The 15,191-nt window shown below is 41.0% G+C and overlaps 1 protein-coding gene across 2 annotated transcripts in view; it reads left to right on the top strand.

Moving 5' to 3' along the window:
- The first annotated feature begins 8,348 nt into the window (after positions 1 to 8,348).
- The window catches only part of ern1 (endoplasmic reticulum to nucleus signaling 1), a 94,062-nt gene continuing 87,219 nt past the window's right edge, over positions 8,349 to 15,191 (top strand). The window contains exon 1 of one of the 2 annotated variants that reach the window (XM_008118362.3): positions 8,349 to 8,687. In XM_008118362.3, the coding sequence (XP_008116569.1) occupies positions 8,619 to 8,687 (69 nt within the window). In that variant the 5' untranslated portion in view covers positions 8,349 to 8,618. The remainder of the gene's footprint in view (positions 8,688 to 15,191) is intronic. The other variant, XR_010003136.1, reaches the window with a different exon arrangement.

The raw sequence follows: 15,191 nt of genomic DNA, 5'->3' as shown, positions 1-15,191 counted from the left end.
TTGTTTGCTTTGCCATACAATAATAATAATATGTAACTATAATAGTGCCCTAGATCGGTTCTGTGGAATTGTGGAAGTTGTAGTTGTCGAAGAATGCTGCTGTCTCACCACACTACAACTCCCATCATTCCATAGCATTGAGCCGTGGCATTTAAAACGCTGTCAAACTACATTCTACAGTGTAGACTGCAACCTTAAGAGTAGACTCATTGAATCAGAGAAATTGACTCCCTATTTAGCATTTGGATCAGTCTACTCCATCAAGGACAAACATAGTTGTTTCCAGACTATGTTTGTATTTTAGACTTCTGTTTTTAGATGCTGTTAAAAAGAGGTAATGTCCTAACTGTTTTTAAAATGTCTTCGGCTCCCAATAACCATATTTGAAGTGCCAGGATGTCTTTGATGTGTTTATCCACTGGATGGCACTAAATGTTCATTTAAAAAAAAAACTATTTCTAAGGTAGAATTGGGAGAACCTTTTTCTCAGGCCCCATCACTGCCATATAATCCATTTTCTGAATCCAGGTTGTCTGCTTTGAATTGGATTATATGGCAGTGTAGACTCATATTATCTAGTTCAAAGCAGATAATCTATATTCAAAAAATGGATTATATGGCAGTGTACATCCAGCCTCATACTCTCCCATTTCCATAGACTCCTCTGTGCGACTTCCAAGGTTTAAAGGGCCACATTCACTAGAATAAAAATCAGGATATGAAGAATAAAACGAAATGGTTCATGTCTGTGCTCATTTTTACAACATTAAATCCAATATATCCTTTGGACATGGTAGTGCCAAAGTGACAATCCCTTAGTGTAGAATGAACTTTTGAACTTGAGCTACAAGGAGGGGGGGTAGCTATTATTATTATTCCACTAGATATTTGAAAATGTAAAAATTAAACAAAAATATGGATTAAGAAAGAATACATTTGAATACTTACTTTCAGGATTCCTTATGGTGTCCTTTTGTGTGGGGTTTGTTTGTTTCAGTGCTGGCTGCTATTGCAGTCCATGACTCGACCTGAATGTGTTTGTATTGCAATAGTTGGCAAAGTACTTCTTTGACCACATTACTGATTCACCCAGAATAATCACATTCATACAATTATTTGGATTGCTCCCATCCCTCCTGTTTTCTCCAGAAATTACACAATTGGTTCAGTCAAATGTTACAGAGAATCTAGAAAATGTGCCAAACTTAGTATTTCAGTGTGTCATCTTCCCCCAAAACATCCATTCAGTTTTTTTGTTTGGGATAACCATGGCTGAAACAGTGGTGCAATAGAGAAACAACTGATAAATTTGCATCATGGCTTACATCCTATTAAATTTACTGAAGCCTCATTGCTGCCAGTTAACCCTGCTATGAGACAATATGTGTCCAAAGTGAACCCAATAAAGCTTTCTCCTATGTATATGTAAAATGTAGCCCTTTGATGTCATCATATGGCTATTCAGTTTGATCCTATATAGGTTTTATTTGGAAGCAAGTTTTACTGTACCCGGACTTACTTTCTAGCAAATACAGGCAGTCCCCAAGTTATGAGCAAAGCAGGTTCTGTAGGAAACATGTCAATATATCTTGACTTTGCTCTACTCTGCTTTGAGCCATTAGGAAAGGGAGGTAACAAATTAAACATATTATTGTTGAAGATTTTACGGCCAGAATCACTGGAGTTTTGTGTGGTTTCTGGGCTGTATGGCCGTGTTGTAGTAACATTTTCTCCTGACGTTTTACCTGCGTCTGTGGCTGACATCTTCAGATTCTCTTTTGCAGCCTCCAATTCCTGCCAGTACCTCATTCTTTGCTGTGGATTGTGTCCTTTCAGCTGCAAAAGATTGTACTATGCCTCTGATATTCATTAAAAAGGGACTGAGTTTGAACCGAACGCATTTCCATCTCAAATTCATAAAAATAGCAAGAGCAATTGAAATACAATGAAGTAAAAGGGATACACAACCATCTACCATTCAAGGCACACATGCTATCTTGGAGGACTGGGAAAAGTCACCGGAATATTTTTTTTTTCTGTAGCAGAGTTCAAATGTTTTCATTATGTTTGCTCACAGAGTCTTTGAACTAGCAAATAGTTAATGGAAATGCATGGTTTCTCTATTTATTGCAACCCATATACACATTGGCATAAAAGGGTCAGGGTGACTTTCTCTCTCCCGAAAGGCCCGCCAATGTGCAAAGCAAATACAATTCTGGATGAACTTGGTCTACAAGTTGCAATTGCCAGAGAAGTCGGGAGACAGGCTTTTGCCACATACTTTTGAAATGTGTTGCAAGAATGACCTTTCTGATATTTTAGCAGTATGCACGCAGGCCTTCAATTTGTAATTCTGGTCTGCTGAAAGAAGAATTCTGCACAGTTCTCGCATTTGACACTTTTGTTAAGTTTTAATGCCAGCCACAATTTAATCCCACTTCTAACTTTGCCAGGTACAAATGACCTTGTGGTAAATGACATATAACAATTCCAGCAATAAAAGCACATGCCAATTATTCATATAGCCACTTGTTCCTCCACATTAAGGCATCTAATTTTCTCTTTAGTTTTTGGTTGAGGGTAGAGACATAGGTTCATCTTTCTTTCTTTTTTGGTGGAATGCTGGTTGGAGAACTCTGAAGTTATAGTCAAAAAATGTATTTCCCCAGCTCTGGTTTATATCCTATGTATTTTGTCCCATGCTGCTATTTATGGTATAGACTGCAGGCTGAATAACTGATTATTTTAGTGATGTATTACATTATGCATATATGTGATAGATATACTATACAGGCAGTTTCCGACTTGCAGATATCCGACTTACAAATGTCTTCTAGTTAAGAACGGGTGTGAGACAACATGAAGTGAGATGAATCTATCCCTTCGAGGGGGGGATTCACTCCTGAAAGAATTATCATGGGGGAAAGATGATTTCACTTAAACTTTCTCACCAATCTTTGTTTCCACAAAAAGTCATATTTTTCCAAATCCAATTATCACAGGGATAGAAAGTAAGGTGAAATCTTCTGAACAGGGGCACAGACAGCAAAACAAACACCATAAGGGTGTAAACCCTTCCCCATACTAGCCAGAGCTATGAAATATATACCTTGGCTGGGGTTACACTTACAAAATTTACCTGTTCTGACTTACATACAAATTCAACTTAAGCACAGACCTACAGAACCTATCTTGCCTGTAACTTGGGGATATATGTATACAAATATACATTACATACATACATACATGCATACAGTATGACCAATACACACATTATCATTTATCCATGGTTTTCCTTATTTGGTTATTACAAATGTAATCTTGCTGTTACCTCTGTCTTTTGTGTTAGTCAAAACAATAGGGTTCACTGTCATTCATGGTTTTACGCATCCAAGTGAAACCCAGGAATATATCTCCTCTGGATCTGAAGCTATAACGGTATGTGTGTATACACACACAAACACACACACATATAATTTGGTTATTTCAATGTGACTTTGACTAATTGGTTGCAGCTTAACCTAGTCCTTCTACCCCTACCTTAATAGCCAGCCTCTGCACTTTATTACTAGCCCCTTTTAGCAGTGGCCTTGCAATATATTGCAGTTACCATATTATTGCCCTGCCTCCAGCTCTAAACACGCCCATTGCGCTCGGTTATTGGTTATTGGTTGCTATCCTGTCCTGAGTCCCTTCAGGGAGATGTGGCGGGATATAAGAATAAAGCATTATTATTATTATTATTATTATTATTATTATTATTATTATTACTATTATTATTATTATTATTATTATTATTATTATATACATATGATATGTTCATTTTAATCTGCAGCTAGTGCTGCATTTTATTGAGCATTTTATTTAATTTAGTAGGGGTTTTTATGTGCTGTTTTATGTACATTGTTTTATGTTTATTGGCATTGTTATTGTTATATAAATGTTTATACAGTACTCTGTTGCACTATTACATGCTTTGAAAGATGCCCTGTGTCCCTTTTGGAAGATGGTGGTGGGATATAAATATATAATATATAGTGAAAGAAGAAAGTGCAAAAGCTGGGTTGCAGTTAAACATCAAGAAAACCAAGATTTTGGCAACCAGACTGACTGATAACTGGCAAATAGAGGGAGAAAACGTTGAGGCAGTGACAGGCTTTATATTTCTAGGCACAAAGATTACTGCAGATGCAGATTACAGTCAGGAAATCAAAAGATGTTTCCTTCTTGGGAGGAGAGCAATGACCAATCTCGATAAAATAGTGAGTAGAGACATCACACTGGCAACAAAGGTCCGCATAGTTAAAGCAATGGTATTCCCCATAGTAATGGATGCGAGAGCTGGACCACAAGGAAGGCTGAGCGAAGGAAGATAGACACATTTGAACGGTGGTGTTGGAGGAAAATTTGGAGATGCTTTGGACTGCAAGAAGATCCAACCAGTCCATACTCCAGGAAATAATGCCCGACTGTTCACTAGATGGAAGGATATTAGAGGCAAAGATGAAGTACTTTGGTCACATAGAAGACAGGAAAGCTTGGAGAAGAGAATGATGCTGGGGAAAATGGAACGAAAAAGAGGGGTCAACCAAGGGCAAGATGGATGGATGGTATCCTTGAAGTGACTGGTTTGATGTTGAAGGAGCTGGGGTAGCGACAGCCGACAGGGAGCTCTGGTGTGGGTTGGTCCTTGAGATCACAGAGTTAGAAGCGGATGAACGAATAAACAACTGTGTGTGTGTGTGTGTGTGTGTGTGTGTGTGTGTAAGAAAGAGACTTGCTAAAATTTACCCAGTACCATATAACAGTCAGTATGGTGTGTGTGTATACTCTGTGTGTGTGTGTGTGTGTGTGTGTGTGTGTGTGTGTATATATATATATATATATAGAGAGAGAGAGAGAGAGAGAGAGTGTGTGTGTGTGTGTTAGAGACCAATCCTTAAACCACTGTACCATAAAGGTAAAGGTAAAGGTTTCCCCTGACGTTAAGTCTAGTCATGTCCAACTCCGGGGGGTTGGTGCTCATCTCAATTTCTAAGCCGAAGACACCTCCTAGATCATGTGGCCAGCATGACTGCATGGAATGCCGTTACCTTCCCGCCGGAGTGGTACCTATTGATCTACTCACATTTGCATGCTTTTGAACTGCTAGGTTGGCAGAAGCTGGGGCTAATAGCACAAGCTCCCCCCGCTCCCCCGATTCGAAGCACCAACCTTTCGGTCAGCAAGTTCAGCAGCTCAGAAGTTTAACCCGCAGCGCCATCGGGGGCAGCCAGTATGACAGTATGGAACAGTGTCACATGACAGCCAGTCAGGCATGTAGCCGGGGGGGGGGGGGGGGCTTGAGGGGCTTCAGCCCCCCCCCCCCCCCCCCGGAAATTCTCAGGGTGGTCCATAAGAAGGCCTTACATTTATTATTTAAACTGTTATGTTTATTCATATCATGATTCGATCACCATGCTCAATATATCCCATATGCATGGGCGTATTGGGATGATACAAAAGGTTTGCTAGGGTAAATCCTCTCTCACACAGACTCAGACTTCCCTGAACCAAAATCCCAGCCCCCCCTCCCCCATCAAAATCCTGGCTACGAGCCTGTGTACAGTGGTTTAAGGATTGGCCTCTAGTTCTGGAAACCATAGTTCAAATCCCTGATTGGCCATGAAACCCACTGGGTGAATCTTGGCAAGACACATTCTCTCAGCCTCAGAGGAAAGCGATGGCAAACCTCTTCTGAACAAATCTTGCCAAGAAAACCCCAATATAGAGTCACCTTAGGATCACCATAAATTAGAATCTATTGATTAAAACAGCCTTGATATTCTGGGTTATATGGCTGTGTGGGTAGGCCCTTAGAGAAAACCCCAGAACCTGGGCAGAGGTCTGGATGGATGACGATGAAACAAACCCCTACTAGCAGGTATGGGCAAACTTGGGCCCTCCAGGTATTTTGGACAGAAGGCTGTTAGGAATTGTGGGAGTTGAAGTCCAGACAGGGAGGGGGGTTATATACAAGAAATTAATTGGAAAACAATATAAATTAAAACAAACATTGGCCGAGATAGGGACAGAGGACTTGAATATCAATGATTCAGACATTGAATACTGGATCAATTCAATAAAAAAAATCAAGCACATAAGGATTAGAGAAGCACAAAGGAAAATAATGAACCCCAATTCAATTAGCTCATATAACTAAATCAATCACAAAATTGTATTGGCACGGATGTGGAAAAATTGGCTCATATATGCATATGTGGTGGGAATGTGACAAAGTACAAAAATTTTATAACAAAGTAAAGAAGGAAATGGAAGATTTAATAGGAAACAAATTGGTATTAAATAATCGGGACATGAGAGAAGCCTCCCACAAGGATGGTAAATATCAAAACATCCGGGCGTCCCCAGGGCAATATCCTTGCAGACAGCCAATTCTCTCACTCCAGAAGCAACTCCGGTTGCTCCTGACACGAAAAAAAAATTGAATAATCAAGAATTCTTTAGCCGGAAATTAGACAAGAACAAAAACATTAAGGATTGAGGGGAAATTATCAAATTAATGGTAATTGCTGCTCAAGCAACTGTTGCCTTGGGTTGGAAAGAGCAAAAAAAGTGGGAAGTTAAAAAATGGTATGGATACCTAGCGGACTTTATGCTCAAGGATTACTTCCTTGAAAGGAGAACCAAATATACAATAGGCCGAATCAAAAAGAACTGGGATCTGAAATGGGGAAGATTGATAAAGTCAAAGGAGAAGAAAAATATAAAGAACTGAACCATTCTCTCTATTCAATAGATCAATTAAAATAATATCTGAATTAATGAAAGTACAGTAGAGTCTCACTTATCCAACACTCGCTTATCCAACGTTCTGGATTATCCAACACATTTTTGTAGTCAATGTTATTAATACATCATGATATTTTGGTGCTAAATTTGTAAGTACAGTAATTACTACATAGCATTCCTTCCATTTTCCCCAGCATCGTGATCTTTTCCAAGCTTTCCCGTCTCCTCATGATGTGGCCAAAATACTTCAGCTTTGCCTCTAATATCCTTCCCTCCAGTGAGCAGCTGGGCATTATTTCCTGGAGGATGGACTGGTTGGGTCTTCTTGCGGTCCAAGGCACTCTCAGGATTTTCCTCCAGCACCAGAGTTCAAAAGCGTCTATCTTCCTTCACTCAGCCTTCCTTATGGTCCAGCTCTCGCATCCATAGGTTACTATGGGGAATACCATTGCTTTCACTATGCGGACCTTCGTTGCCAGTGTGATGTCTCTGCTCTTCACTATTTTGTCAAGGTTGGCCATTGTTCTCCTCCCAAGAAGTAAACGTCTTCTGATTTCCTGGCTGCAGTCTGCATCTGCAGTGATCTTCGCACCTAGAAATATAAAGTCTGTCACTGCCTCCACGTTTTCTCCCTCTATTTGCCAGTTATCAATAGGTGTAGTTGCCATGATCTTGGTTTTCTTGACGTTTAACTGCAACCCAGCTTTTGCACTTTTTTCTTTCACCTTGGTGATAAGGCTCCTCAGCTCCTCCTCGCTTTCGGCCATCAGAGTGGTATCATCTGCATACCTAAGGTTGTTAATGTTTCTTCCAGCAATTTTAACTCTGGCCTTGGATTCCTCAAGCCCCGCACGTTGCATGATGTGTTCTGCGTACAAGTTGAATAGGGAGGGTGAAAGTATGCAGCCCTGCCATACTCCTTTCCCAATCTTGAACCAGTCTGTTGTTCCGTGATCTGTTCTTACTGTGGCTGTTTGGTCTTTATACAGATTTCTCAGGAGACAGACAAGGTGACTTGGTATCCCCATACCACCAAGAACATGCCATAGTTTATTATGATCCACACAGTCGAAGGCTTTAGAATAGTCAATAAAGCAGAAGTAGATGTTTTTCTGAAACTCCCTGGCTTCCTCCATTATCCAGCGGATATTGGCAATTTGGTCTCTCGTTTCTCTGCCTTTTCTGAACCCAGCTTGGACATCTAGCAACTCTCGCTCCATGTATCGCTGGAGTCTGCCTTGCAGGATCTTGAGCATTACCTTACTGGCATGGGAAATAAGGGCCACTGTACGGAAGTTTGAGCATTCTTTAGCGTTTCCCTTTTTTGGTATGGGGATATAAATTGATTTATATCTGCCCTGATATTCTGGGTTATATGGCTGTGTGAAAGGGCCCCGAGGCTTCTTTTGGTGTGCTAAGGCCCCTTCCACACAACTGAATAAAATCCCACATTATCTGCTTTGAACTGGAATATATGTCAGTGTGAACTCAGATAACCCAATTCAAGGTAGATATTGATATTCTGGGATATAGGGCTGAGTGAAGGGCCCTAAGTTTGTGGCCTGGGCCCAACTGCGAGGCCTGTGGCCAGTGGAGGGGAGGAGAACGACGAGGGGCAGACAGGGCTGTGCTGGAGGCGGGCCTGCCAACCAGCCTGCCTTCCTCTCTTTCTGCCGGCCAGGGCCAACCCAGAGGAGGCTGAGGCGGAGACTCTGAGCGGAGGAGGAAGGGCTCTCCTCAGCTCCACCGGGGAAGCAAGCGAGGGAGCCGGCCGAGCGTGGGGGGCGGAGGCGCTGGGCCCGGAGCGCGGTCTTCCTGAGGGAACCATGGAGCCTCGCCCTCTCCCTCGCCTCAGGCCGGCCTGGCTCGTGCTCTGCCTCCTGCTCTGGATGCCGGTGGGTAAGGGGAATTGGGGAAGAGGGCCCTCAGGCCTCCTGTTCCCGCCCTGAGGGCGTTTGGAGGCAGAAGGTCGGAAAGTTGAAGTGCGGGCTCTGCAGCTGCGTCGACAACACAAACACACAAGGAAGGGTGCCTCTACACCAGGCATGGGCAAACTTCGGTCCTCCGGGTGTTTTGGACTTCCTCCCACAATCATTGTGGGAGTTGGAGTCCAAAACACCTGGAAGGTGTCAGCCGAAGTTTGCCCATGCCTGCTCTACACTGTGGAATGAAAGCAGTTTGGTCCCACTTGAACTGCCCTGGGTCAGTGCTATCGAACCACAAGAGTTGTAGCTTTCTAAAGCTTTTCCTGCACTGCCAGAAGAGTGCCCGTGCCTCACTGAACTGCAAATCCCTATAGCATTGAGCCATGGCAGTTCAAGTGGGGTCGAACTGCATTTATTCCACATACAGTGTGTGTTGTGCTTTGCAGTAGCAGTAGGCATGGGAAAATAGCACAATGGGCTCTTCCAGACAGGCCCAGTGTTTCAGGATCTGAACCAGGGCCTTAGCCAGAAAAAATTTCGGGAGGGGTTTTGAAAATTTCGGGGGGAGGGGTTTGAACCCCTGGCACCCCCTCCCCCGGCTACAGACCTGTCAATATCTGCTTGAGATAGTGCCTGGAGGGACTCTTAATGTTTTGTGTCTCATAGACTTAGCATGGGGATTTGGTTAACCAGTTAAAATTCATGAGTAAACCAGGGGGTTTTTTTCCCTGAAAAATTTCGGGGGAGGGGGGGTTGAACCCTAAAAAAAAAACCCTCGCTACAGGCCTGATCTGAACCCATGTTTTCTGCTTTAAACTGGATTATATGAGTCCGTACTGCCAGATAATCTGGGATAAGAAACCCTTGGATCAGATCCTGGGATATAGGGCCTATCTAGAAGTTTTCTGTTCCTGGTTTGAAAGTGTGATTGCCTGTTTAATTGTGCAGTACTTTGAAAGGAGTTGTTGCTACACTCTGGAAACTTCACTTCTGTGTGTTGTCGAAGGCTTTCATGGCCAGAATCCCTGGGTTGCTGTGAGTTTTTCGGGCTGAGTGACCGTGTTCCAGTAGCATTCTCTTCTGATGTTTCGCCTACATCTGTGGCCAGCATCTTCAGAGGTCTGTTTGAGGTGAGGCAAGTGGGATGTATATTCAAGGTGCTAGTTTTGACATTTAAAGCCCTAAACAGTTCAGGCCCAACTTACCAGTCAGACTGTATAGCCTCTTACCAACCTGCCCAATCATTTAGATCAGTGGTTCTCAAATGGGGACCCCAGATGTTTTTGACCAAGTCCCAGAAATCCTAACAGCTGGTACATTGGCTGGGATTTCTGGGAGTTGTAGGCCAAAAACATCTGGGGACCCCAGGTTGAGAACCACTAATTAAGATCTTCCGGAAAGACACTTCTCTCATTGCCGTGGCCGTCACAAATACAGTTGGCGGCAACAAGGGAGGGGACCTTCTCAGTAACCTTCCCGGCCCTTTGAAACTCCCCATTGAGATTAAAACTGCCCCTTCCCTGTTATCTTTCAAGAACCAGTTGAAGACCTACCTGTTCAATCAAGCTTTTGATGAATGAATTCAATTGCTAATGGTAGTAAGCTCTATTTGCACTGAGTTTAGTGAAATAGACTATTTAATTGATGAGTCTCCACAATAATTGTAATTGTTTTTAAATGTTTTAATGCTTAATATTTATTTATATCTTCTTTCTGAACATTATTATGCTTTCTGTGATTTTTGCCTTGTATTTTATGTTAAATGTGCTTTGATTTGTATTGTATTATGTTGTGAGCCACTTTGGGTCCCGTTAGGGAGAAAAGCAGGATATAAATAAAGCATTACTATTATTATTATTATTATTATTATTATTATTATTATTATTATTATATATCTGTGCAGTGCATATATATCTGCGGAATGTTTTTTTTGGAAGAGAATGCTAATAATAATAATAATAATAATGACAATAAAGCTTACAACAGAGAAAACAATATACATTATATCAATCACACATTCAGAAAATTCAATAGAACAAAGAGATCAAAGACAAATCACAATAAATAAAAAGAAAATCCAATAAACATAATTACTTACAACTTTGAGACCTTGCAAAACTATAGATCCCACGATTCCACAGACAAGGGTTCTTTCTCCCACCCTGGACATTCTACAGATGTATATACACTCCATTCGCCTCACCTCCAACAGACCTCTGAAGATGCCGGCCACAGATGCAGGTGAAACGTCAGGGGAAAATGCTACCAAAACATATCCATACAGCCCGAAAAACTCACAGCAACCTATTTTGTGGCTGCCACAAACTATGTTGGATTGGTTGAGATTCAGATGATATATTTGTTGAAAAAGTACAGCAAAATGTGCTGCAGTTTAATAAAAGTTTCCCGTGTTTTTATGATAGAACCAATTAGGAAATGACATTTATAACCCAGAAACAAAAATTTTCTGGGTTATAAATGTTACATAGTATAATAAGGTATAGCATGTGTCCAGCCTTTCCTCTATGGATTGGATATGTTACCTTCGGACAGGATTTTAACTGTTAATTAATACCATTATTAAGCCGTTTTGAGTTTCTTTTGTGAAGAGAAAAAAAGGGGGGGTATATATAAACATAACAATAGCAATAATTCATTTTTTTGTGCCCTGCTGACAGAATGTGGGTTACTAGTTGACTTGTGAAAGCATGGCTCCTGTTGTTGATGTTAGTACTACAAGTGGCATATCTCTTCTCTGGAGTATCAAAATACAGGCAATTCCCGAGTTACAAACATACGACTTATAGTTAAGAATGTGAGACAACAGGTAGTGAGAGAATGTGAGACAACAGGTAGTGAGAGAAAACTGTCCCTGGGAAGGCAAATTAACTCCTTGTGGGGAAAAGGGATCTAAACTGAAACTTTTAACAGCAATCCTTGTTTCCACAACAAGCTAAACTCTTCAAAATCCAGTTCTCACAGGGTCAGGAAGTGAGATGAAATCTTCTGAACAGGGGCACAGACAAGAAAACAAACCCCACAGGGGTCTTAACCCTTCTTTATGCTATCAAAAGATAGATATATATGTACACTTAAAATATACCTGTTCCGACTTACACATAAATTCAGCTTAAGAAGGAACTTGCAGAACCTATCTTGTTTGTAACTTGGGGACTGCCTGTACTCCAAAATCATCCCCATGGGTGTCTGAGATAGGCACCCATTTGCTTTCTGAAAGTTCAGTGTAAACCTTTGCTATAAATGTTGAATGCAACTGTCTCTAGGTGATGATGAAACATAAATGAATGTTCAAACCTGGGTCCCAACTCTCAGGCAGCATCTCTGCTGCAGAATGAATGCAGTTTGACACCAGTTCAACCGTCATGGCTCAGTGTTACGAGATTGTTGGAGTTGTGATTCAGTGAAGCACCAGCACTTTTTGGCAGAGAAGGCTAAAGATCTTTTCAAAACTACAGATCCCATAATTCCATAGCATTAAGCCAAGGCAGTTAAAATAGTGTTAAACTGCATGATTTCTACAGTGCAGATGCAACTTAAGATATCTCACTATGTATATGGATGCAAATACAGGTATTCCAAAATGTGAAAAATACCAAAATGCAAAACACCTCTGGTCACAAGCATTTCTGATAAGGAACACTCAATCTCTACTTTTATTCCCTTCTTAAACTGAACCTTTAGATCAGGGGTCCCCAAACTTTTTAAACAGGGGGCCAGTTCACGATCCTTCGGACCGTTGGAGGGCCGGACTATAGTTGGCCACCGAGCCATAACAACAACAACAACAACAACAACAACAACAACAAAGAGGGTTGTAAGAGACCCTTTGGGCTATTGAGTCCAATCCCCTTCTGCCTTTGTGCACCAAAAGCACAAGCAAAGCACCCCTGACAGATTGCCACCCAGCCTCAATGTTAATAATAATAATAATAATAATAATAATAATAATAATAATAAAATTACTATCTGCCAACTGCAAAAGGCCACCCTACTGGGATCTGCGCGCATCATCCGAAAATACATCACACAGTCCTAGACACTTGGGAAGTGTTCGACTTGTAATTTTGTGATACGAAATCCAGCATATCTATCTTGTTTGCTGTGTCATAAAATAATGCAATAATGCATAAAATAGTGCAAATAATAATAATAATAATAATAATAATAATAATAATAATAATAATAAAGAGGGTTGGAAGAGACCCCTTGGGACATTTAGTCCAATCCCCTTATGCCTTTGTGCACCAAAAGCACAAGCAAAGCACCCCTGACAGATGGCCACCCAGTTTCAATGTGAAGAAGAAGAAGAAGAAGAAGGAGAACAACAACAACAACAACAACAACAACAAGGAGAAGGAGAAGGGTTGGAAGAGAAGAAGAGACCTCTTGGGTCATTTAGCCCAACCCCCTTTTGCCCTTGTGTTGTGGGGGCCGGATAAATGGCTTCGACGGGCCGCATCTGGCCCCCGGGCCTTAGTTTGGGGACCCCTGCTTTAGATGGTTATTTAAAGCAAGTGAGTGGGGTCGCAGTGGTAATGTGCAGTAGGATGCTTAAAAGTCTCATTATTCCATTCTCTTGAGCAGGAACAGTGTGCATGTATCCTGCCCCTTCCTTCAGGAGTCTGAAGGTGGACCTAATAAATGATAGTTGCTTCTGTTATATTCTGATATTTCCCAAGATGGTGAACTGTTTTCTACACACTGTCAGGCTTGTCAGCTGAGTAAGGGGAGACCTCTGACTTCTATTTTGATGTGACTATTTTCAGTTCACAAGTTGTCCCATGTATGGTGTGAGGTGTGAAAGGGTTGCTTCCTGTGATGTAGGAAAGGGCATTATCTCTATTTTGGAAAGGGAAGACTTGAGAAACAATGGTTCGTGGTAGAATGGACTGAGGTTGTTCTTGCCTCCTTCTTCCATACTTTCTGGGTTGTTATACCTTTTTAAAGATATCCCTGGGTGCATCTACATGGTAGTCTCATTATTGCAGGAAAGGGTATTGCTATTACTACTAATAATAGTAATTGTAGATGTTGTTGTAGAAGTAATAGTAGAAGATAGAACACACATTGAATATGAATGGGTGTACAGTAACCAGTTACAACTAAGCTAGCTTTCTGTAGAGGGTCCACTAACATTTTAGAGTTCTTTGAAAATGTCAGTAAATAGGTGGGCATGAGTGAGCTGATTATTTCAGCAGCATCAATACTGTAGAACAGGCATAGGCAAACTTCGGTCCTCCAGGTGTTTTGGACTTGAACTCCCACAATTTCTAACAGCTTACCCGTTGTCCAAAACACCTAGAGGGCCAAAGTTTGCCCATGTCTGCTGAAGAATTATTGCTATTTGACCCCACCAACTGCCATGGCTCAGTGCTATGGAATCCAAGGAGTTGTAGTTTTGCAACGTCTTTCGCTTTCTCCATCATACAGTGTCAGTGTCTCACCAAACTACAGCTCCCAGGATTCCATAGCACTCCGTCGTGGCAGTTCAAGTAGTGTCATTCTTCAGTATAGAGCATCCCCTGTTAAGTCTTTGGGTTTGAACTGAATAATTTTGCTTCATTTCAGTACGGATTGTGGCAGAAAATTTGTATCATAGCAAGTCCCTATAAATCTGCTTCACAGTGAACTGAGATATATAGAGTTGTGGTTGTAAAATCCCAGGTGTTGAAGTGAAACTGCTTCTCTTTGTGGGATCAGTTTCTCATCTGAATACAGGAATTAAGAAGTATCATTGTTGTGTGCTTCTTCTCTTTCTCTTTTAAAAAAATGTTGGTCATTTCTATAAATGAATGAACTATATGGCTCTGTTTGATGAGTACAACTGACAGGTTCATTTTTCTGATATATTGCTGCCACATTAGAGCCAAGCTCCTTTTTAAAAAGGTGGGAAGTAGCTATAAAAATAACTATACCTGTAAATGATTGCAAATTTCTTCTATTTTTATACAGAAAGTCAGATATGTTGAGACAGGATCAAAAAACTATAGCAAAAATGTATTGTGACAGTTATAAGATTATAGTCTTGTTTGGATGAGCTATGAAAATAAATGAGTGAAACCTTACAATAGTAGTGGGAAAGAACAACATTTCTTCTTCCTTTTTGAAGTAGCTGTGTTAAGTTTCTTGTAGCATAAGAAGGAAGAAGAGAGGGAAGGAATGCAGTAGCACCTTTAAGACCAAGTTATTTTTTACTTTAACGTGAACTTTCTTAGATATAAATCTACTTCCTCAGATGTATCACAGAAGCTTTTGTGTCATTCTGTGCTGAATCTGAAGAAGTGGGTTCATATCCACAAAAATGTATACTGAAATAAAAATACATTGGTCTTAAAGGTATTACCATATTCTGTTTTCCGTTCCACCTTTTTCTATTTCCTTTTAGCTTATCCCATCTAACTCCACTCTTCCTAGAAAAGGGAAAACTTGTAATAGCATCTTCCATCAACATCC

Source organism: Anolis carolinensis, chromosome 2 (assembly GCF_035594765.1).
Source record: "Anolis carolinensis isolate JA03-04 chromosome 2, rAnoCar3.1.pri, whole genome shotgun sequence".
NCBI classification, from domain to species: domain Eukaryota; kingdom Metazoa; phylum Chordata; class Lepidosauria; order Squamata; family Dactyloidae; genus Anolis; species Anolis carolinensis.
Note: the sequence above shows the minus strand (reverse complement) of the source record. Positions and strands in the feature narration are given on the sequence as shown.